Raw genomic sequence first — 24,780 nt, 5'->3', positions numbered from 1 at the left:
TATTGTTCAGAACATTTTTAACAAATGTGGTGGCACATCCCCAGTGTAAATGACACCAATGATTTTTGGGGCAATAAATGAAATCACTATGCAAGTGTACATGGTGTTTTTAATAAGCAAGGTAAATGCGACATAGTTTGTGACATGTATAATCTGCAATAAAATGTAGATTCAAAATGTTCTAAATGTCTAAAGTTCCTAATAGGTCATGAATTTCCAGGTAAGCCGCTGAACTCTGACCTTTCGAGTGACACCAAATCCACTCAAATCAGACGTCTGTTTCACAGCCTACAATAGCCAACGAGAGCCCGCGCTGTAAGGAAGGGTCAAACTTGTCGCAGCTGATTGGGTAACACCTGTGACACGACAACCAAACGGGAGAAAACATACCTCGAAGCCCGTTGCGGAACGTTGCACAACGTTGCAAGGAAACATGTCGTTCAATCTGAAAACGTTGCAAACCGGTGCAAAATGTTTTGAGATTGAACTCGCCCCAGCTTTAAGAAGGAAGTTCATGATCAACCAGCAAAAAAAACACCGATGCTGTTGTATAAGAAAATACGCTAAGACATAAACTTAGAAAAACCTGTGTAAAATAGTAATTTTTCATGGTATTGGTATAAAATTTGAACTTGAACTAGTTAAGGCTTTATGCCGTGGCCTTACAGTGTTTTCCAGCTAATAAGTCCCAGCTATAGTTGTCTGCATACATTTGTTAGCAAGCATTTTCAAGCAGAAAATGAAAATATATTAGTTTTAGTGTGTTTAAACGTATATTAATCAATTCCAGTAGCACTTACACTCTTTTGGGTTAGACACTCCAGAGTGTTACATTTCAGAGAAGCCCAAAACCATGCATATTCTCCAAATGGTTCAAGAACTACATTCAATTTACTTTGGATATGCCTTGAATAGGCATTTTGCAGGAATGTTAAGAGGTTAACTTACCATAACAAACTCTTTTTCATTATAAAAAACATTGATTTAGCTCAGCAAATTTAAAAGTGTGATCCTTTAGTACATTTTTGCTTGATTTTTGGAGAAAAATGCACCAGCCACCACTGCAATGCATTAACAGTTACTTAGTCGCTATTAATATGTCTACACTTTCATTATCTTAAGTCCAAACTATTTTCAGACTTCAGACCTCTGGTGTACTGCCTGTGGGTCAACAAAAATTATACACAATTTACTGAGCATCTATTACAGAGATAAACCAGTGTCATTAGTAGCTTTTAGCCCTACAGAACATGCACGGTATTTGCACGTCAACTGTATGGCGTACTGGAGCAGCAGGAGGAAGTCTGATGGGGCTTCTCTCTGTTTCTCACTATCGTGTGGTGTGTATGCAGTTTCCCTGCCAGTGGCTTCGTTCTGATGCCAACCCACCATCATCTGCCAGAGATTAGAACAAGCTGGGTGTGCAGGGTGGAGCAGGAAGAGAAAAAAAACTGGGGGAAGAGGGAAGGTTTGGGGGCGTAGGGTGAAACCAAGAAGCCTCAATAGGAAGAGCAAGAGAGGAAGAGCAATCTGCCCTTAAGCTTGTTATGTGTTTTGTTGTTTAACTCACACACTCTCTTCTCTTTTCAACCCTCTCCAAGTTTTTCATAACAAAGAAACGTTCACACAAACCAGCCAATCCTGCACTACATCCTTACAAATTCCGATTAGTGTTGAAGTTGTTGTGGTACTTGAATATGAGGGAAACATGGGGGTAAACTTAAAAGACTCTGGTGGGCATCAACCAAACATCATTAAAGCTTTGCCTCTGGTGTGTGTCTGTAATACTGGTGGCAACCACTAACAACGGCAGGAAGGGAATCTTCCTAATCATCAAAGTAAACTTTATGAATAAGTTATCCAACAGCTCTAACAAACAACACATCGGAAGGCTGCCAGCATCCTGGCTGGAAGTTATGCTATACAATCAGTTACAACAATTACATGCATTACCAACAGTAGAGAGAAAAAACAAAAAAACTTCAAAACTAATCACAAAAAAGGTTTCGATTTCAAATTAGACTTTGGCTCAATGACATTTAGGCCCTCTAATAATGCTGGCAAAAACATTTGAAATCTCACAGTACATTTTTATTTACTTTTTATTTCACCTGTGGCTTTGACACAGTTAGGAGTGAATCCAATCTTATTAAACTTAAGTATATGTTTCCAGAGCAACAATATACTCACAACATAGTAGCCATCCGGGACCTTGTTGAGTGAAGTGACTACTCCAACTGCAGAGATGGGCTCTGTGGGCAGCTGGTTGCTCAACTCAGACATGTCGAAGCTGCGTTAGAAAAACAAAAGAGCCTCATCACACTTTTGGCATTTCACCAGAGAAAAATATTACATGCATAGTTTGTTTTATTTACTTCTGAAAAAGATACATCGTGCAAATCAGTGCAATATTTGCTTATACGGCACATGTATATTTTGAGTGGTAAAGTGGTAAAACACCTTGAAACACTTTGAATAAATATGCAAAATGCTTCATCTCATTATACAAACCTGTGTTGTAAAATGATAAATAAACCTACCTTGTAAATCCACTGTGTACCTTGTACTTTGTAGTGAAACAAAATGAGCATTGCACCCTTTAGGGTAATTACATGGAGAATGGACAAGGTTTTTCTTGGCTAAAATGACCACATTATTGACTTCTTGATGAGGCTTATTAGGATCTAGAAGAAAAAGTGGCCACCTAATCCAGGATCAAATGACAAGTGAGACCATTGACAAAACAGCATTTGGAGACCACCCAATGACTTCACCAAATCATAAATTAGGTGGAGTGATCACATATTTTCAAGGAAGTCCCAATCAATTGCTATCTATTCCTGTCTAAGGGAATTTTTCCCTAATGGGTATGCAAGCCTTTTACAGGGTAAGTGGCTTTGCAATGGTTCCCTTACGCAATTGTATTAGATTAGGTTTAAAGCATTCTTGTACTAACTGACAAAGTTGCTGCATTCAATCTTGATGTTTACGAAATCTATTGCAATTAAGCTGATCAAATTAGGGGATTTACTCCAGAAACAGCTGTCTCTTTAACAAATGTTACATAGCTGTACTTATTCAAATGAAACAGGATAGCAAATTAGCTAATAGAATGAAGGATCTCTTTCTAACATTAATTTGTTCAAAATGAGCTTTGTTTTCCAGCACAACATCAAGGCTTAGAGACTCAACCAAGCGGACCACAGACAAATCCATCCAAACTTATTTCCAGCTCCCGAGGAAAATGTCCTTGTGTATTACATGGTATACAAACTTCAATAGTGTGCCTGTGATATTCACTATTAGGTTTATACAGTAAACATTTCATCTCCATAATTATTAGGCAGTACAGGCACATAATATAGAACATGATATTAGCAACTGCGAGGTTTGCTTAGTCTTCCTAATTATTTGTTAATCAACTATTACAAAATGCGTTGAGAAGATTTAGCATAATGTTAACGATGACTTGGTCTAATTTCTTATTGTGAGCTGCAGCCATCGCCTCAGCGTTGAAAAGCTGGAATAAATGTAAGTTAGGGAAAGCCAAGGTTAACATGTCACTAGTTAGCAGGCTAGCTAACATTTAATATGTCTATGAATATTCTAAGTTGGCTGTCATCATGAAGATTACATTAATTTTTTTTACTCTTGTGTCATTCGTGAAATAAGTAATGGACAGTCTCAGTAAAAACTCAATGGCCACTTAAACAGTAAGATACACATTAGGAGGGGCCACAAAAATAGTGACTAACATGCATAAAGGTAATAATAATGTGTTTTTTAGCTGCTAAATGTTTAACTATACATCTTTGTTGGCACAATGTCTGTGTCTTTATTCGGCTATGCACGAACTTAGCTAACGTTTTTCATTAATAAGCAATAAGTTTACAGGTAAGTCAAGCTATATGACATAACATTATGACTGTGATACATGTTTCACAGAGAGGACTCACGACAGCCACAACTGTGCATTTTGCTAATACATATGTTAATAGTAATTATTATAAACCCACCAGGAAGCCCCTTTCGGGAGTGAAAGTAAAATCCACAAAGGTTGTCGTTTGTTTACCTGATTGAAACGTGTGGTCTCCCGAGTGCTGACACCTTTTTTAAACTTTGGACTTCACCTCAGGCGGACCTGCAGAAAGTAAATGCTTCCGGGTACCACTGCACTGATAATAAATGATTAACCAAAACCCAATACTTGAATGACCATGCTAGCAATTGCCCTTCTTGGTAGAATCTGCATATGTCATTTCCCCCAGGAAAATAAATAAATATATAAATAAAGCCATTTTAAATTCTGTTTACTTATCTCAGTAGATAACTTTTAACCCTCCCACCCCAATGCCCCCCTCCCTAAAAGCCCTATCTTCTGATTAATAATATCTTAAATCTCACAATATCTTGTGATTAATAATTTCTAACCGAGCCTGCAGTGAAACTTTTTTTTTTTTAGTGTTGAGTGAGTTTTAAAAATTATTTTATTTTATTATTTATGCTTATAGCTACCAAGTTGCTGATAAAAATACAAGATGCTGCTGAGTCAATGAGTGCAGCACAAAAGCACATTTACATGTAATTCAACAGATGAGAACATCTTATGAAAGCACCATCAGAATGTTAAATGTGCCAATTTACTTTGTCAGTGTGAATTGTCTATACACAGAGAATAAAGGCCTGGGCCAACAATGCCACTTTGACTCGTGGGTGTATTTCTTTGCAATAACTTTTGAGATCCAATTTGGCTATGGTAACTAAATTAAGATTGTGCTTCACCAAATGACTATCATTACATGGATGTATCTACGGGTCACGCCTTCTGACAGTTGGTCTCTCTAATCATCACATGTCATTACTGTAATCAGATAAAAGTAAGATAAAGAGCAATGTATTAGCTTAGCTGTAACATTAGGATGTACATCTCCCAGAGTACAAAACTTGAAAGCCTCTTTGTAGACTGTCCAAAACACCAAGGGGCGACAGATGCTTTCCCATAGTCAGGTTTATTATTTCTGCCCCCATCATACCAATCAAATAAATTATTTCAGTGGGCAACTATTATCCTAATTCATTCAAATCAGACACTTGTTGCTCTGTTTTCTGACATGGTGCCATATGTCAGCATGGTGTCTTCATTGGGGCCACACACTGTGAAATGTGTTTATGGGCTTACAAGGCTGCACATGATCAGTTTCCCCTTTTTTACATCACTTCTATAATTAGTGCAGAGAATTTCAGAACTGCCACCTCATATGACCAGCAACTTTTATACGTCCAAATTTACTGTTAATGTTAATTAAAGTGGCAAAATCTTGCCTGTGTTTGCTGACAAGTGTTTGGGTTAGTATCTAATTTTTTAATTTTAGAAATTCTCAACAGGCAAACATAACACTGCCTGCTTTTCCAGCCCTTGTATCTATTTTGATTTTAGATGTCTCACTGCTATAGCAGCCTATATTTAAATGCAATTTAAACAACAGGCCTGCATGAAACAAGCTGCACCAGTAACTTGCCTGCTAGCTGTGCACCTTCCTGCTGTTATGATGCTGGATTTTGTCTTTTGCAAAACCACCTGACACTATCGTCCAGTCTTTAGTAAATTTAAAGGTACAGTTGGACATGGAGAAGATCAATCTCCCCAGATTTTTGAGGAATTTTTCCCTAATTCAAACAACGGTCTAAGGATGGAGAGTGTCATATGCTCTTGAGATTACAAAGCCCATTGAGGCAAGTTGATGATTGCTGATATTGGCTATAAATAAAAGCTTGTACCTAAATATAAAGCGACCGATGCTTAACTGGTGTAGTCATGGACTCAGACCTGAATTTGAGGAGCCATATTAACACAATTACAAAGTCAGCCTACTATCACCTGAAGAATATATCAAGGATTAAAGGACTTATGTCTCAGCAGGACCTGGAAAAGCTTATCCATGCATTTATCTTCAGTCGACTCGACTACTGTAACAGTGTCCTTACAGGGCTCCCTAAGAAATCCATCAGACAGCTGCAGCTGATTCAGAACGCTGCTGCTCGAGTCCTCACTAAGACCAAAAAGGTGGATCACATCACTCCAGTTCTGAGGTCTTTACATTGGCTTCCTGTATGTCAAATAATTGATTTCAAAATCCTGCTGTTAGTTTATAAAGCGCTAAATGGTTTAGGGCCAAAATACATTTCCGATCTTCTGCTTCGTTACGAACCATCCAGACCTCTCAGGTCGTCTGGGGCAGGTCTGCTTTCTGTCCCCATAGTCAAAACTGAACAAGGAGAAGCAGCGTTCAGTTATTATGCTCCGTATATTTGGAACAAACTCCCAGATAACTGCAGGTCTGCTGAAACAGTCAGTTCTTTTAAATTAAGACTGAAGACTTTTCTTTTTACCATTGCTTTTAATTAAATATTTAAGATTTTTCTTTTTATTGACAACTTACACTGCACTGTAACTTTTACTGTCCTGTTTTATTTTTCTTTGTTTTTAGCTTTTTATTATTTCCCATTTAACTCTTTTAACCCTGATTGTAACACTGTAACTTTTGTTATATTTTATGTTGCTTTTAAACTTTTACATATTTCCCTGTTGCTTTTATGTTTTATGTAAAGCACTTTGAATTACCTTGTTGTTAAATTGTGCTATACAAATAAACTTGCCTTGCCTTGCCTTAACTTAGCACAAAGACTGGAAACAGTTAGCCGGGCTCCATACCACTGTTTCCAGTTTTTATGCTAAGCTAAGGTAACTGACTGCTGGCTGTAGCCCAAGCTGCAACCTCTAGCTCTCACGAGTGAAGCCATCCAGGGAGTAACCTACATTCTTTGTAACAGCCAGCAGGAGGGCGACTCCTGTGGTTGCAAAAAGAAGACTGGTTCCGTTGGAAATAATGGTGAAATGAACCTACTTCTTACCTGATTTATTGCCTCAGTAAACACTTTCCTAAAGAGTTTATGGTCTCAGTCGCCAGTTTCAAGTCTACCTCAATACAGCATGATGTTCATTTAGTAAATTATAGTACCATTTAGGGAAATATAGACGATGAAGCACCATATGATTTAGGGCAGGACTACCTTGTGATTAATAAGTCGCTACCATGGTGACCTATCAATCAGGCTAGAATGACCTGTATCCACTGCACTGTGTAAATTTATCCAGCACCATTGAACAAGCTTCTTAGGAGTCGCCTGTTCAACTTTCCGGAAAGCATGTTTTGTTTTAAGCCTGTTTTTAGCTAGCCAAAATTAGCATCCTAAAAAAAAATCAGCATGAAGGTGGCCAAACTCGAGGCTTCACAACAGCAGTCCACAAACCAATGTGTCACGGTGACTTCATCCACTTCTTTAAGACAGTCTGTGCTGTAGCCTCATTTTAATGAACAGACAAGTCCTGTCACCTAACTCTTGACAAGAAAGTGTAAATGTCTCAAAATATCAAACTATTTAAGCTGTAGTCTTGCAGTCAAAATTGTAAAAGTGTATCTTTGTGTGTACTAAACTTCTTAGTATTTCACTTAATAAAGTTAATTGAGAACATTTGGCTCTGTTTTTTTGTTTTTATTTGTTACACACAACTGCAATAGCTTACTGGGTTTCTTTGGCCTTTGTGTGTACTGTATATCAATAAGAAGGTCATAGTGATAGTCATTAAAATTGTGCATTATTGTATATGGTTAAGAGAAGAACAACTATAAAGATACCAACCTGCTGCTGAGTAATTTTCTTTAGATTACATTCCATAGCAGCGTATCATGGATGTCTGTAGCTTCATGTCTTGATATCACAGTCTATGATCAATATCAGTGACAAATGTTATAGCAGAGAAATTCACATAGTGGAAGAGGATTTCTTTTTACAAAAGTCTTACTTCATCAGTTACTGTAACATCCCCCACCATCACCACCACCCACCTCACACACACACATACAATCTTACACATGCTTCCACATCAAGGTGTTGACAGCCTACTAAAACAGACATGCTCATTTTATGTTGAATTTGTGGCAGTGCGGAAGTTGATAAGATAAAATCTCAGGTGTCAGTGAAAAAAAACAACACATGCTCCGGCTGAGAAGAGGTACACCTGCTAAAGTAATGGTCTAATTATGGAATAGGTGATGAAATACTCGTTGAGAGTCTAGCGATATCAGCAACACATGCTAACTGTGAAAGTCATCAGCTATTACAGTGTTTTAATGTGCGGCACATTGCATGCTGAGGATTGTGGGGTAAGATGAATGATGGCTGTGGCAGATTTCTGTGGGGGAGCAGCCAGTGTAGGATGCATAACATTATAGCTGGCATTTTGAAAAGGTTCATTAAAACTGTAATTTCTTTGTTCACACTTTGTTTCATTTATACTTTATGGCACATCTTAGTTAAAGTCGACCCCATAAACACTGGATCATCCCATAGTGTACAAAATATCATACACATATTCTGGTAAGCCCTTAACAATGTTGTAGATGTGAGTGGTAATCAGTGGATGACAGAAGAGCCACTGGACCAAAATTATACCTCAGTGAATGACTTTGCACCCAAATGATAAAAAACAGCAAAGGTTTTCTTTTCATGTGTAAAGGTCATTCACTGTGTTTTGTAATTTGCTGACACTAGTCTGGGGACTGAAGATGGAGATTCCTGCGTTGCCACCCCGAGAGTAATAATATCCCTGTCTCAACTTGGGAAATCTACTGCGCCCCAATGTCCCCGTCACCCGTATGAACCCATTATGGGCTGTGTAGAAATCTGCAGGTCTCATTTCATATATGACCCTCACCCCCCCCACACCCCCACCCCTTTTCTGTCTGCACATAAAAAAAATCCCTGTGTCTCCTGAATAGCTTATAATAACAAGCTTTAAGAAGCCTACCCTTAGTGCCCCCATAGGATACAGCCTTGCAAGGCTCCATAATATAATGCTTTGTTTCTAATTAAAGGTCAGTTTGGTCCAGTCTCAGTTTGGTCCAGTCTCTTGTTGCCTTGGCTGAAAAATCTCCTGAAACATGATGGCTTTGCCAAATGTGATTTAATTTGCCGTTTGTGCCATCTGTTTTCTTGGCTAACGCACCAAATTGCACAAGTTGAAAATGTAGGAACTGTCAAACTGTTCATTTTGTAATAATTTTCACATTTGTAGTTAAAAATAAATCACATCCAAAAAAGAACAGATTTCTTAAAATCCCTATAGATATTATATACCCTTCTAAGGTTTTTTTAAAAAAAATTATTTGACATGTCAAGTATCAAGACATGGTCAGTCTAGCTTAAGTCTTTGGTGGTATTTTACATGCACTCATCTCTTACCATCTTACACTTTATTGCTCAACTTATCATCAAACACACTCCCATATACTCACATACATCTGTGCATGCACACCACACACCGCACACACACGCATGCATACACACATATACTTTCCTCCGTCTGGTGGGGAGTCTGGACTGCTCCGACTGACTGCGCCTCACTGCCCTTGTGCAGTGGTGTGCCAGTTGTGCCTTCCCCCATCGCTGTGAATGCCACCATCTGGTGTGCCACGTGGACATCATAATCTCCCCTTAATTACATTAGCAGTGCAATCAGTTACTGCATTACAAGGCCGGGCGAAGAGCTTTTAAATCTTGGAGGAAATCATAAATAATTGCACTAAGTACCCAGCGCCAGATGTGCGTGCCAACTTGGCTGGCATGAGATAAATAGTAACCTCAACAATGGTGTTCAATATCGACTCTGCAAACATTTTTTGGGTATATGATCCCCTTGTCTTTTGCTCTCATTCCTGTCTTCATCCTTTCCCTTTGGATTCTTTCACGTTGTGTATTAAAACACACAGAGAGGTTGGGGTCCACTGGCTGCATAGTACCTGTTGCTGCAGTGTTTCCCTGCTGCAGTGTGACTGATGGCATCTAGGAAACAGTTTGTAACAAGGTGTTTCACAGCGTCACCATTCAGTCCATTACTGCACCCTTCAGTCATTCTTCAGTCGTGTAATTAAATGTTTCTCAGGTATCTTGTGCTGGAAATTGAAATTCTTTATGGATTCTGAATAGTTAGGTGTGTCAGTATAAGTGCAGGGTAACAAGACATTACACATTATGAGCCACCATGACGTCTTTCTCCTCGGAGGGGTTGTTGCGTTGTGTTGCATGGTACTTTTCACTCATCTTCCTGTCATGTTCTCATTTCCCTGGGCTGCTCATACTGACACACATCTTACTCAGTTCATTGCCAGCTTACAGCACTTCTTCTAACCCACTGTCTAGATAGGACCACTATGGAGTGTCAAGACACCAGTGGTCACCAAAGTTTTAGACAGCACAGGACGAGCCCAGGGGTAACTAATAATAACGCTACCACGTAAGCCAGCACCACAGTCCTGGAACTGGCTTAACTAAATTGTATGCAGGCTTTGTTAATGCTGTTACATATACATGTGCTATTCCTATTGTAGTTTACGCTGAAGAACTATATGAAAGAAGAAGTTGACAATTGTTTTTTGGGGAAAGTAGGTTACATTGAATGATTTTTCTCCTTTACACTACACTTGTCTTGGTGAGATATTTATGGTACACAAAATGCTATTTAAGAATACTAAAATAAAGCTTGAAGTCCTTTCTAAAAGGACAGGAATCCAGGGCTGGACTGCTGCAATGCACTCATTTTTTGGTTCCCTGCCAAGAGTCTTTAGAAACTTCACTATATTCAGAACAGTGTTGCTAGGATCCCTCTGAGAATGTGGACACATCACCACATTACCCTGATTCTTTACAACAATCACTGGTTCCTGCTGTGGAGTTTTATTATATGAAGTCTTCTTATTAACCTCTTGGAAACAGACACCTATTTCCAGGAAAATAATAATATACCTAAAATGAATCAGTAATAACTCCTCAACCATTAGGTCTAGATGCATGATTGTGGTCTCCTTTGATAGGTCAGAAGCCAAGGAATATGAATCAACTGAACCTGATAAATGAACCTATTTATTTTATTATTAAGAGTAAATGGAGATGCAATAAAGGAAAATATGATTTTCATTCTCGCCTGGTATAAAATCTATATTTTAATAGCAATATCACCATCAATACATTCATCCTGTAGATTATAATGCAACTGAATATCTTCTAATACACCTGGAATAAAACTGTAACTGTCAATTTGAGGAACAGAAACTAATATACCAGGCGAATGTCCATGTTTTGGCCATATTCGCTATTTATATGTTCACTTTTATTGGGGGTTTTCTTCAAAACACTATTTCTGTCCATACAACCACGTTCCAAATAACATAAAGCTTCTAAAACATTGAAATATTGATAAAAACAGTGAATATTGATCAACATTCCCTTGACCAAAAGCACTCCCATGCTTTACAGGCCCACAGCAGAACATCCTACTGGGCTGTAAGTGGGCTCTTTCTCTTTGTCTTGAGCAGACAAAGAGAAAGAGCCAAATATATCATTTGATACATATGAATGTCTGTGTAGCTCCTTCAAGTCGGCCAGTAGACGACGATAAAGACCGTTTTTTCCAAAGCAACACTTCTTCTCTCCTTCATTTTGATGAGAGAAACAAAACCTAACAGCTCGGGGATTGCTCAATACCAAGGTGCTGGCCTGGGCGATAAAAAAAAAGTCAGTGGTGGTAACTGTATATCTATACTGAACAAAATTATAAATGCAACACTTTTGTTTTTGCCCCCATTCATCATGAGCAGAACTCAAAGATCTAAGACTTACTCTATGTACACAAAAGACCCATTTCTCTAAAATATTGTTCACAAGTCTGTCAAAATCTGTTTTAGTGAGCACCCCTTTGCTGAGATAATCCATCCACCTCACAGGTGTGGCATATCAAAAGACAGATCAGACAGCATGAGTATTGCACAGGTGTGCCTTAGGCAGGCCACAATAAAAAGTGTGATTGTGGCCTGTGGAATGTTGGTCCACTCCTCTTCAATGGCTATGCGAGGTTGCAGTCAGGTGGAGCGTCCCTGAGACGGTTCCTGACAGTTTGTGCAGAAATTCTTTGGTTATGCAAACTGATTGTTGTAGCAGCTGTCCAGGTGGCTGGTCTCAGACAATCTTGGAGGTGAAGATGCTGGAAGTGGAGTTCCTGGGCTGGTTTGGTTTAGAGGTCTGCGGTTATGAGGCCGGTTGGATGTACTGCCAAATTCTCTTAAACGCCTTTGGAGATTACGGTAGAGAACTGAACATTCATTTCACGGGCAACAGCTCTGGTGGACATTCCTGCAGTCAGCATGCCAATTGCACTCTCCCTCAAAACTTGCAACATCTGTGGCATTGTGCTGTGTAATGGAACTGCACATTTTCGTGTGGCCTTTTATTGTGGCCAGCCTAAGGCACACCTGTGCAATACCCATGCTGTCTGATCAGCATCTTGATATGCCACATCTGTGAGGTGGATGGATTTTCTTCAGTGTATATTGGTGCGTTTTTTGTTATTATTATCTGGCTGATAACTCTGTGAGTTTTGTGATGTATGTGACACAGCTGATCAGAGCTGGAGCTGAGCTGAGTGGTCAGACTACGGTGTAGGATGGGATGAGAGATATCTGGATGGCAATAACTGCAGCCATGTACAGTCAGTGATTACAGAGCGATTTATATTGTGATATAAGTTCATTTATATGCTTGGTGTTTGATGTGTGTTTGGTACATATAAAAATGATTGGTTTGACATTCTGTGTGGCATGCATAAGGTGACAAAATACTAGGATCAGACATGGATTTCTCTTTTGCATATTGCGCAAAAATTGATCATGCTGCCCGGTACCGGGCAAGTCCATGCTTAAATTATATATCTAGTGCTTCACTTTATATACCTCTAATTCCTTTTGTGCATACGCCTACATGAAAGTGTTCCTGCTATTATTATAGCAATGGTCTACTATTCTGGTTTATTCTGGCAACAAAAGATCTTCAAAAATTTAAGTGAATTAACAGGATTGTGTCAGCTTGATGATGATGTTTCTTAAAGGAATGATCCTTGGGAGATGGCTCAAAGTTGATGTTAATAAATTACACGCATTTGGTGTTAGGTCCAGTTCATTCCTAAGAAAAACTACTATGTTTTTGACTTGTTACAGTGAACGCTTGTGAGCTATATTTGATACGTGTTGAATTTATGTTTTTGTACATGTGATTGTGTGACAAAGAAGTTATTCTTTGTTTTAAGGGTGGGGTGTTACGGCTGTATAAGTTTCTCTGTGCTAATTGTTAATTGTTTTCCTAAATTGCTCAGGCCTACACTCTTGCACCTTTGTCTTTTTCTTAAAGAACCTGTTTTTTTAAATATCTCATCATTTGTTCAAATGATTAAACTCCAAAAGATGCAAATGCATCTTTTACTTCTATAGCCCTGGGTGCCTGAAATAACTCGCTTGTGAAAATGCAGGTACTAATCATGTATGTAAGTTTCTTTAAAATGTGTCCAACATCATCATGTATTACATGTACACAAATGGACAAATAAATGCAGACACAGAATGTGATCCATAAGCCCTTTTTTTGTGATCTGTTATAAGGTTATTTAATGCAATAAACCCAAAGTCAATATTGAAACTTGTGGGGTTTTTTTGCTGGATTTTATTTTCCACTACATGCAAACACATCCTTTAGTATGCTGATATTGTTTCCCTGTGTTGAAGTGGTCATTGAATGTGCAATAGTTTTTCTTTTAATTTAATTAAACGGTAGAGATTGCCTCATTCTCAGACTGTGCTCATGATGTGGTCACATATTTACATCAGGAAGCTTTTACTCTAAAAAGTGTCCTAATAGGCTGGTTGTCCAGATTTGTGTTTTCCGGGAAGCTGGGTTATAGGCACTCCGACAGTACGTAGCATCCAGATGTACTTTCTCACTGAGTAAATAAGATATACATTCACAAAGAGGCACCTTGACAATCTGTCTCCCGGATGGAGGTATTGATATTAACATGTACAATGCCCATTTCAATTTGATCGCAATCTGGCCTTCAAAGTGCTATTTAAATGAACGGGTGTCTTTTCAACAAAGCAACCTGAGGATAAAAAACAGCAGAGTGAAGAAAGAGAATTACAGATATTGACTAAATACGTCTTATCATTTATCATAATTTCTCCATCCACTTTGTCACGGCTTCAGCATTTAAGGAAGATAGATGATACAAGATGTTGTCCTCTCTTTCATACTTTCCGTGCTCTGGGAAGTGTGTCCAATATGGACTTACTTTGCCTCTTTGCAATTCAGTTGGCATGCGTTTGTCACTATCTAGACATAGCGTGTATTTCTCGGATGTTTTTCTACTTGCTGTGTTATGGGACATCTGGCATTTGGACCTTTAACCCATGTGATAAAGGATGCATTTCATGAGCAGCAATATATCACTAATAACAAATATTTAGAGGGCAGCATGTCAAATTACTACATGGGTGTTTTAGTCGACTAAGCGGTTGATATATGTTATTCAGGGAGTTTCTGAAGGCACCACAATGTCAGTGTAGTGTCATTAAGAAGCAAGGCTTTGAAAGGTGTGGCATTTGCTATTCTGCTGGTGGGCTTTATGCTGAGGTGGTCGGCTCGGCAAGGGCGACCATTAATATCTGAGAGGGAATATTCCCATGGTGAGGTGACTGGTTGGAGAAGGTCCTGCTCCAGCACAGACACCTACAACATGAAAGTTCAAAAAAGTGCTGAGTGTGTGCTTGGCTTGTAGCAGCCATCTGCTCCCCTGCTAACTAATGCAAAATATCCACTGTGAACAAATCTCCAGGAGGGAAGTGATTTACTGTCTAATTCTAACAATTTCTCACAAGAAGGAGCTTCCTCTATCGAAAATTAATCAAATCACACATAGTATATCAGACACATGTCAAAAAAAAAACAAAACAGGGAACACAAAGAGTTATTCGTTTAATAAGATGTAGTGATAGGCTTTAGCTATCGCAACAGTTTCTTTATTTCTTGTTGTTTATACAGTGATCTTCACATCTATTATACACACAGGACTTTGTCACTCAACTCTCTTATGTATTTGAATGTGTTGTTTGCCCTGGTGTTGTGATTTAGAGGGAACATTTTAGCCAAGCAAGCCTGGTCCACCAAGGAGCCAGGCATTTTATAAGGGTATAAATAATCGATGACACTGCATCTGTAATGGCCTGTAATGCACTTTGTTAACTCCTCCACTTCACCCTGCCCCCACCCAGAATGGAGAGTTTGTTGCTCAAACAATAGAAACGGATTTCCATGGCTAATTGACAAGGCAGGGGAATCTCTCTTTAGCTGTCTTTCTGTGTTACTCCCACTGCCCATGACACCTCTTATATCATGCAGCAAGATACCTTTTTAGTTTGTTTTCCATCACCTTAAGCTTTAAAAACCCTCTGTGAATGCTTGCTGTATATACGTATATGTATATGTTTTCTCTATTGGCGCACATGGAGTGGACAAATGGAAAATAAAGATAATTAAGTCCATATTAAAAACATTTTTACATGTGTACTAGTTTTATGGTGTTTCAGGTCACAAAATGGAACTTTTTGGCAGAAGTTTTAAGCTCCTTGTGGGTTGGCGTGTAATCGATCAGTAAAAGTTAATTTAAGATTGATGCTCATAATAAACAGCAGCTGAAATGACACGAGAGAAATCTGATTAACTCAATCTGTAACTGTAGCGCATGCATAAATTATCAATGATGTGGTTAGTGAATGTTTCTAATAAGTTAAAAAAGGAGCACCATAATATTTGTCAATGCGGCTCATGTAGGTGATTTTAAAAGACATACACACTAAACCATCACTGTTGCATTCTTGTGTCATATTTCACATATTTCCAGAGAAGAAAAAAATACCAAAATATACTCACCCTCCATCCCCCTCCTTCTCGCATACACCCACAGCTGAACATGATACATATTTTGAGTTTCACCCCTCCCCCCAATCTCACCCATGAGCCTCTGATTTCCATTATTATTAATATCTGCCTGTTTAATTTTCAGCTCTGTCATAATGTGTCGGCCTAAACTACAAGAGACAATCCCTTATTGATTACTTTCCCAGCAGCCCCGGCGCATGCCCCAGCTGATCACGCCTCTCATGCACAGACATCTCATGCATTTCAGATAATAAGCTGCTGCTCTGGAGTTGAAACAAATTGGATGTGCAGTCAGTCACTGTCCAAGTGAATCATGTTGCAGTCTGTCAGTGGACTAGGCTTGGATTATCATCTTACCCAAGCGAGGCAAAAAAGGGAGAAAAAAATGCCATGAGCACCTGCCGTGATGGCAGGGTGGTATATGTGAGCACGACTCCCACATTGTTGCAGATTTGTATGATCACCCTGCATGCTGTTATATCTCATATGCATTCATATTTACAAAGTTATGCACAAACATGAAGGTAAAGGTTAACACATAACTCTTAAAATGTTAACCAAACTGACAAAGGAAGCCACATTATGACTCAGATAAAAGTCAGTCATCGAATGTCAATATGACAGACTGTCTTATAAATATCTATTTTTGAATTAAATTCAAATGGAATTGCTCATTTTCTACCTTTTGACAAAGCTTGAAGCTTAAACAAACATGATGTAAATTATCTTTCATAGCTTCAGATATCTGATTTAGGGCACTGTAAGAGCAAAGTGCTGGCTTTTACCATCAGAGCTGTTGGCATTTAGAAAAGTTCCCATGAGAAACATTTGACAAGATATGAATGAAACACGTCATTAGTACTCTAAATCGGTGAGGGATAAATTCCTTATTAGAAGCAAACATTTGTTTACACAACAATTTAACGCAATAGTAGAAAATCTTGACAACCAGAAGGATTATCCATGAAAATTTTTGTTTATGCACCATGTTTTCTGACCTGTCAACAGCCATCTCAATTACATGACAGCGCTTGTGAACTTCCAATAATAGATGCTAGAAAAATCATGCTCCATGCACATGTTACAGTGTACATGGACAAGATGTACACTGTGGCAAAAACTATTTCCAACAGCAAACAATGCCACTATTGTATTTTCTGGCTTTGGATTCTGTTAACAGGAAGAAAGTAAAGCATCCTGTTACCCTGGACCTGCCTCTGCTTTGAATTTAGTGCACTTTCACGTTAAAATCAAAAAGGGAAGTTTTTTGGAGTTACACGGGAAGACATGATTAATAATACATCAGGATTATAGAGCACAGAGTGTGCTGCGCTGACTTTAATAAGTCCATGGAGGGAAAACAAACACAGACTATGAAAACAACCACACTTGCTGCCTCAAAAACATCTGCATTTAAACCAATAAATCTCTATTTCCCACTCAGCATTAAGTATTAGTTAGTGGTTCATGACAGTAAAACAAGCCTAAATGTAAATGATAGCTATCATATTTGATTACTTGTCTCAGATTTTTCACAAACTATCTGAAATAATGATTTTTATTTGGGAAGTACACCTGAGCTACTGTGGTTTGCTGCACAAACCCTGAGAAGTAGAATAATTGGCACCCTAGTGTAAGGCTCCCTCTGTTTGGTGCCAGCTGTTTAAAATATGGATGATATTGTTTTCATTGCTGGGCTTTTATTGAGTTCTACTTGGTCTGTGCAGTATAATCCTCTGACTCTGACCTTTTCTGGCATCTGGGAAAAGTAAATAAACAAGGCACTGATGTATTCCCTCCGTTACCAGAGAAGCTGAGCAGCAGCTTTTCAGTTGATCATATTCAGGTGTCTGGATTCAGAAAGCTGTCTGTGGGTATCTAAGCAAGATTGGCGAAATGCCTTTTTCTGTGGAACAGGCAGAGAATAATGGGTGACGGGTAGAAGAGAAACATTTATTGACAACTGTGATTGGTGTACAGCATCTGCCCTCTATTGGCTTATTTCCCCTGCTAGTAAAACTGTTGACCATAAGATGTTTTAGTCTGAGCATTCTTTTAAAATAGCTCCTCATGGAGGTCGCAATAAAACACAGAAAAACCAGAGGTGAAGAAATGTTCAAGTGTAATTCAAAAGCACATATTTGAGGTGAATTATACAAATGCATTTGTGAAGTACAAAATATTACAAAATAAGATGTTCCCAGCAACGAGGCCAGTTCTGGCAAGTTATCTGAAGCAGTACATTTCCCACCAGTCTCAGATATAACGTGTCCTGCACAGCAGCTGTGCAGTACGTGGATATCACACTAATCCCAGTCTCATTGCATTATTCCACTCATGGCCATCCGTTGTTAACTCTTGCATAAATACATAGATAAGAAAATGATTAAATTTAAGTCAAGTCTTTCTCGTTCTACACTGTCGCCTTAAATCATGCATAAATGTGATAATTACCCACACAAGGCCAAAAGGGCCCATCACTGCCACTTTAAATCCAATAAACGCCACGACCTGATCACTATAATTGACCATCTATCAGGGTCATTGAGGAGTCCAATGTTGTTAACCGCCGCTTATAATTCCTCTTGATCATTGCTAATTACAGAAAGTGGGAGAAACCGATATTCCAGATATCCAGAGAACAGCTGCCAACCATTTCAGAGAGGTAGGATGGGATGTTTTAATATCAGTTACTTGACATTGAAATGACATGCATTGTGAATTAATATACATAAATGTACAACTTAAAAAGACCCTGAACACCTATTTTCTCAATTGGCTTCGTAATATAATTGTTGAGGTTCGACATAAACTTAAAATTTACTGCCAAAATTAGAAAAGTTTTGAGAGATTTCTCTTTTTGTGTTTTTGTTTGAGCGCTTCTCGCTGGTTTGAAGTCGGCGGGGCTCAATTAGAAAAAGGTGATAGTCCATCCATCCATCCATCCATCGTCAACCGCTTATCCTGCGCACAGGGTCGCGGGGAAAAAGGTGATAGTGATTAGTCATATATATTTCACGTTATAGAGATACATACTTCAGAAACCAAGTTTTCAGGTGCCATAATGTTGTTAGAGCTCACCTGTGTCAGCACCAGTCTGCTTGAAAAAAAAAAAAAGATTGATTTTGCTTTAGTTTTGTTTTCTGTGGCAAATGAGAGACTACAAATGTATTATACTGTATATATATATATACATAGTTAACTTGGTGTTATACTTAGGATTTTGATTTACTCATTTACATTTAGCCCTGCAACATTCTGTGAATATGAGGTGCACTTAGCAGTCAGTTTTTACACAGATGTCATGTATTTAATTATTTAATTACACTTTAAATAAGCCTTAATATGCACATACTATAAAAGCATACGGCTACCTTTTTAACAGCTCACATTTTAACATTACAATGCCTCTGCCAGCATTTGAACCACATTTCTTTCAGTCTTACTGTACTGTTCACTGGGGCAACAAGTCATTTAGAAAATGCACAATTTATTGAAATTTTATGGAAAGACCCTTACCCCCTTTCACCACCACACAATTACGTAAAAGCCATTGAGCCCTCGAGTAACCCTTTTTATAGTAATTCATTTATGACTGTGGTCACAAAGGGGATGCCTCTACTGCCACAAACACCCTAAAACATGTGTGGATGGCATGAGGATGAAATCCACAATGCACTGAAGGGCACAGCTTTCATCAAGACGTTCTTTTTTTCTTCATAAGCACGTCATAAAATATTTCATTCTGCTTATACAATCGACTTGTTTCATTACAAAGTTGTACAATTTTATTTCCGCGAATAGGAATGACATAACCAAAGCTCATTTGGGTATTTCAAAATGCTTCCCCTTGATAGAAAACATGCTTTTCGTTTCAGTGGCTCGTTTCAGTGAGGGAGAGGATTAGGAGATGGACAAACTAGAAGAAGCAAGAAAACAACGCTACCAACAAGAGAAATAAAAGGGAAATGAGACAAAGAGATTGAGTGAGTGGTCGAGCGCCAGCTATAGTCTCTCCTGAGATGAGTATGATGATTGCACCCACATTCCACTGCAGAGCTAAAACCCTTGGAGGCTTTTGGAATGTGAAAACCTACTTCTTCTCTCTTTATAGTACAACACTTAGGCAGCGTACCACTTTTTTCCCCCACCCTGAACATTGCTCACATCGCTGTTCCCTGAAGCTTGAAAGCACAACATTTCTCAGCCAGCAACTCCCACTGGGACTAAAGCCCAGAGATGGAAATGCAAAGGATATGTTTTATTGGACAGTTGCAGACAAATAAATCTAAATATGTATTTTGGTCATGTTTGTGTGCCGACTGCCTCCTGAGGGAGTAGAAATCATTATATGACATAAATAACAGTGCCGTAGCATGATATTAGGTCACATGTTTACATACATGGACCTAAGGTCAGGAAAAGAATAATTCAAATACTATTCCTCTTCTTTTGAAGTGAACATTGTTTTGTTAGCATACACACATGGTTCTAGGAGCCATGGTATCCAGTGTGCACTGACTATTAATGAGAGATGGAACCATACAGTCAGGTAAAATATACTTAACTGGATAAAAGTCATAGCTATGTTCAAGCCTGCCAGCCAGGCACAAATCAAACTGTCCGATGTGTGTGTGTGTGGGGGGGTAGGGGGGTAGTGGTGGGTCACCCTGAATGAAATGGTTTAGGCTCACTGATCTGCGTGAAGGAAAGTCAATGGGAGGTGTCAATGAGAGAGCAGGCGGGGACTCCTGCAATCACATGTCCTATGATTGACATGGTCTAACCTAGCGGGCTGTGTGAGATTTCAACATAGTGCAGCCCCCTGATATGGCCTCAGCTGACATCTCTTCATAGGAGCACAGTGAATTATGGATGAAGACTGTAGGTTATGTGACTCAACCTGCATCTTTTACAGGGCAATTAGAGGCTTTCATTTAAATTGCGTGGGTTTTGGTTTATATGTTGTTTTACTTAATTTTGTAAAATTGCAAAAATAAGTATGGTTAAATAAAAGTATTCAAATGCCATTTTTTGGGGAGTTGGTGGAAGACTATATGGTGTAGTTATTCCTGACCTGCTTTTAGATCACTAGTCTCTCAGCAGCTAGCATCACTGATTATTAGTATCGGCATACCCATTCTTATTGATGATCTATTTCCTCACACTTTTTGGTGAAGTTGATGGAAAATGTCATCTCATTTGCAGTATTTTGCAATACAAAATTGCCATTATTATATTTTTAAAACATGCCCTATGTTTTTAATGGCCTTAAAACACCATACATCTACCATAAGGGACAACTTTTGGCTGTTATTGTACATATATTCAATACTGTAAGCTATGTGCTAAACAGTTTTTCCCCAGGATTTAATTTAACTTCAATTTTAATGCGCCCAACTTTCAATACAATACTAATATTTATTAAATCTTCTTTCTTCTTCCCAAGACTCCATTACAAAAACAAAGAATAAAAACCCATGCACTCCAACTTCTCAAACCCGCGCTGTGTCTTTGAAGGTAGAGCAAACTTGGGAAATAAAAGTGGCGGCCTATGGCAAACTGCACTTCAGAGAATTCATCCCCCTTTTTCTTTCTGCCACATGTGACAAGTGAGCCATGCAGTTTTGCAGAATTATATATCTGTGTGTCTAATTATTTCTTTTCAAGTCCATACAATAAAAGACTGCATGATTTTCTATTGCCGGGGCTAGGACAGCAGGAGGAGTGCCCTCCAAAATATTCCCTCTCATGCCTCTGACATGCACATCTGTCTGCACGTCAGAATAGCAACTTTCTAGACGTCTTTGGTTTTAATGAAAGAGATCTGGGTGCTACAAATGCAGTAGGTGCTGTGATGACACATTTCAATTCCATTGTGCAAATAGAATCTCTCAGACTTTCTTTTAATCTTTATTATTCACTGCTTCATAGTTCAAACTACAGTGAAGACGTCAGACAATTGCCTTTCAAAATAAGGCGTACCACACAGACTCTATTGTAACAAAGGTGTGTTACATAGAAATCCTTGTGCAGAATAATGGGCATCATTGTAACAGCTGCAATGTTGGAATTGTTTGCATTATATACATCCTTCGTGATATTTCATACATGTTAAAATGTTGCATGTTGATTGTTTTTTTGTGTTATTGTAGTGGACCATCTCCCCAGTATTTCTTGCTTGCTGAAATGCTTCTGCCGCAGTGCGGTCACAAGGGGGTAGCATTGACACAGTTGTTTAAGCCCTTCAGCAGGCAGCCCAGCAGCAGGACAAACTGCCTTTGATGTAATTGAGGTCTTAGACCTCTTAGAAAAGCATATATTGGTTTGTATGTGGAAATGTTCAAGGAACAATGGATTTCCATAAGTGGATGTAAAATCGTATTTGGAGCATCCCCGGCATGCTAACCACTCTCTAAACAATAAGAAAAAGGACTCCTTCTGGATGGGACGTGTAATTCCAAGGCACTTACAGGCTGGAAATATAATGGAATTTGGCATTAGGATTAAACATGTGGGTAAAAGATACAGACTTGACTAGTTTTGGGCCCTTTCCTGGGTGATTCATTCAAATATTCTCAGCTCAGTACAGCAGTACTATGCATCCTAATAGAAGTTGGCAAGCAGCATTAAATAATGTATTTGTGTCTCTCTTTTAGTGGAAAGATTAAAAGTAGATTTTTTTTACCATTGTTTATAATCACAAATATAATAATTCATTTTTTGAGACTTAACAGAAAAAAATCAGACGGGAGAATTATGACCCCCAACCTCTATAGATTAAGCTGTTTATTATTATTATTATTAATTATTCCACAACCACACAAGTATTCCCCTAACTTACATTTTTGTCTATCCATCTAATCATCCAAAGTAATACTTAAGAGTACGAGTTTGGCAGGGACTCATAAATAAAGGTTACCTATTTACATATTCAGTTTATCATGAATATTGCATGCTCTGTACATAAAAATTCAAATGCAGTGTTTATGAAATATGATCATGCAGCAAATGTGAGAAGACACAGAGCACAGCCCATTCATACACAGAGGGGATTTAGAGAATCCCTCTGTGATTAATAAAGAATGAAATAGACATTAGATCTACAGAAATTAACTCCATCTCAAAGAGCTTTTGTTTTTCTTTCAGCTACTCAGAAAATTATACTCAGTGCTTACATTGAGTGCAATTTTCCTAAATTTCCTTATTTTTAAATAAGTTTTAAAAGCCCAGACCAAATGTGATATTTAACAGTCTTTACATCAGGGTTATTAATGTCCCATTAAGTCAGTGACATACTCAAACCCTTACCTATCTGTAATTCACCCACCCAATAATTCAGTATAAAATAATGACAGCTATAAAACAGCTGTGCTTTATTGACTTGTCCCTCAGTGGTCATCTTCTCTACAGTGTTGTGATTTAACATGGACACTAGTATAAGTAAAACAGATCTCTTCTTTTAATATCCAGTAACGTGTTTGTATGTTTTCAACTAAACACATTTACCGAATTTTGCCATCATAATTTTGCTTTCCATTCCAGGAACGTTTGGAAAAGTTAACGCACATTTGTATCGGCTGATCAGCTTTGTATACACTGATACACCCAATTATAATATCTGTGTATGTAAAGTAAGAATGTCTGTGCTAAAGGACTAGATATATACTCATTCACCCAAACACAGACACACACCATATACAGGTGAGAGAAGCTGTTTGGTTTGTACTTAAAACGGCTGAGAGGAATAATGGCATAAAGAAGCAAACACTGTGCAGCAAATGTCTCATCTCTTCTCATGAACTAGTTAACCTGAAAGAATACGATCTACAAATGTGTTTCAGCAAAAGCAAATTACCTGGGTTTTGTGGAGGGGAACTAATCTTTCCAAGCATGACACTGGACAGGAAAGGCCTCTTACTGTTATTATGATGTGTCGGCTTGTGTTAGATGGAGGGCCTTGATGGCCGCATCAGGAAGGAGCATTGAAGCCCCTCTGCCATGACAGCACGCTGATGGATGTACAGGTGGTGGAGGGGCAGGGAAAATGGAGGTTAGAAAGCTGGAGATGAGGAGAAGAAGGAGGGTGATATGAGGTGCAGTGGGGGTTATATACAATAGTAAATACATACAAATGCAGCACATTAGCAGTAGGTGCAGAACCGAGATAACATTAGCATGCACGATAAAGCTTTCAGCTGGACAGGCCATCTCCGAATCAAAATAAAGGTCCTGTGTGGTGAATTTTCAAACCTTGTTTCTTGTGACTTGTGATGATTTGTTCTCTATATGAAACAGACTGATGATAACAGCCCATTTGAAAGTAATTAAGGAAATCAAAATATGTTTACATCAAAGTCTGACACATCATGTGATGCCATACACATATACTTGACATAGGGAAGCAAAAAATAATTATGTACAACTGTTAGCTAAGATGATTTTGAGAAGGAAGTGGTTTGGAAAATTATATTAACAGTGGCACCATCTTTGTTTTACTATGGTAATCGTGTGTTTAATGGCAGTTTGTCAATCAGTTTCTCTAACAACAAAGCAGCCGAATTGCAGGCAATTCGTCTGTTAACATGTGGTCCATCACCCATAGTTAATAGCTACTTAGCAGCTAGTGCATCAGTGTCCTGTGAAAAACATGTAACTTCAGAACATCAACTTTTCACAAGCTAAGAAAAACAGCCTTGTTTTCAGCTTTGTGACAAATCATTTTTCAGCTAATCCATTGGGGTTTTCATGGCTTATTTAGCTTCAGAAGTAGGAACATTTTCTCAATCCATGAAGGAACACTTAATCCTTTAGTTTTTCTGAAAAATTCAATCCCACCAAATTTGGAGATACATGGGTTTGTTTGGACAGCAACATTAGGTATTACAATAGTGATGGCTTTTC

The 24,780-nt window shown here is 38.5% G+C and overlaps 1 protein-coding gene across 10 annotated transcripts in view; it reads right to left on the bottom strand.

Moving 5' to 3' along the window:
• The window catches only part of mvb12bb (multivesicular body subunit 12Bb), a 33,972-nt gene extending 29,817 nt beyond the window's left edge, over positions 1–4,155 (bottom strand). For all 10 annotated transcript variants that reach the window (XR_006822580.1, XR_006822579.1, XM_046035633.1 and 7 more), the window contains exons 1-2: positions 4,073–4,155; positions 2,191–2,290 (exon numbers count right to left, since the gene is read on the bottom strand). Coding sequence is in view for 8 of the 10 variants with exons in the window: in XM_046035633.1 (XP_045891589.1) it covers positions 2,191–2,283 (93 nt within the window). In the remaining 2 variants the exon portion in view is untranslated. The remainder of the gene's footprint in view (positions 1–2,190; positions 2,291–4,072) is intronic.
• Between the last annotated feature and the right edge of the window lie 20,625 nt (positions 4,156–24,780).

This window comes from Micropterus dolomieu, linkage group LG21, assembly GCF_021292245.1.
Source record: "Micropterus dolomieu isolate WLL.071019.BEF.003 ecotype Adirondacks linkage group LG21, ASM2129224v1, whole genome shotgun sequence".
Taxonomy (NCBI): Eukaryota; Metazoa; Chordata; class Actinopteri; order Centrarchiformes; family Centrarchidae; genus Micropterus; species Micropterus dolomieu.
Note: the sequence above shows the minus strand (reverse complement) of the source record. Positions and strands in the feature narration are given on the sequence as shown.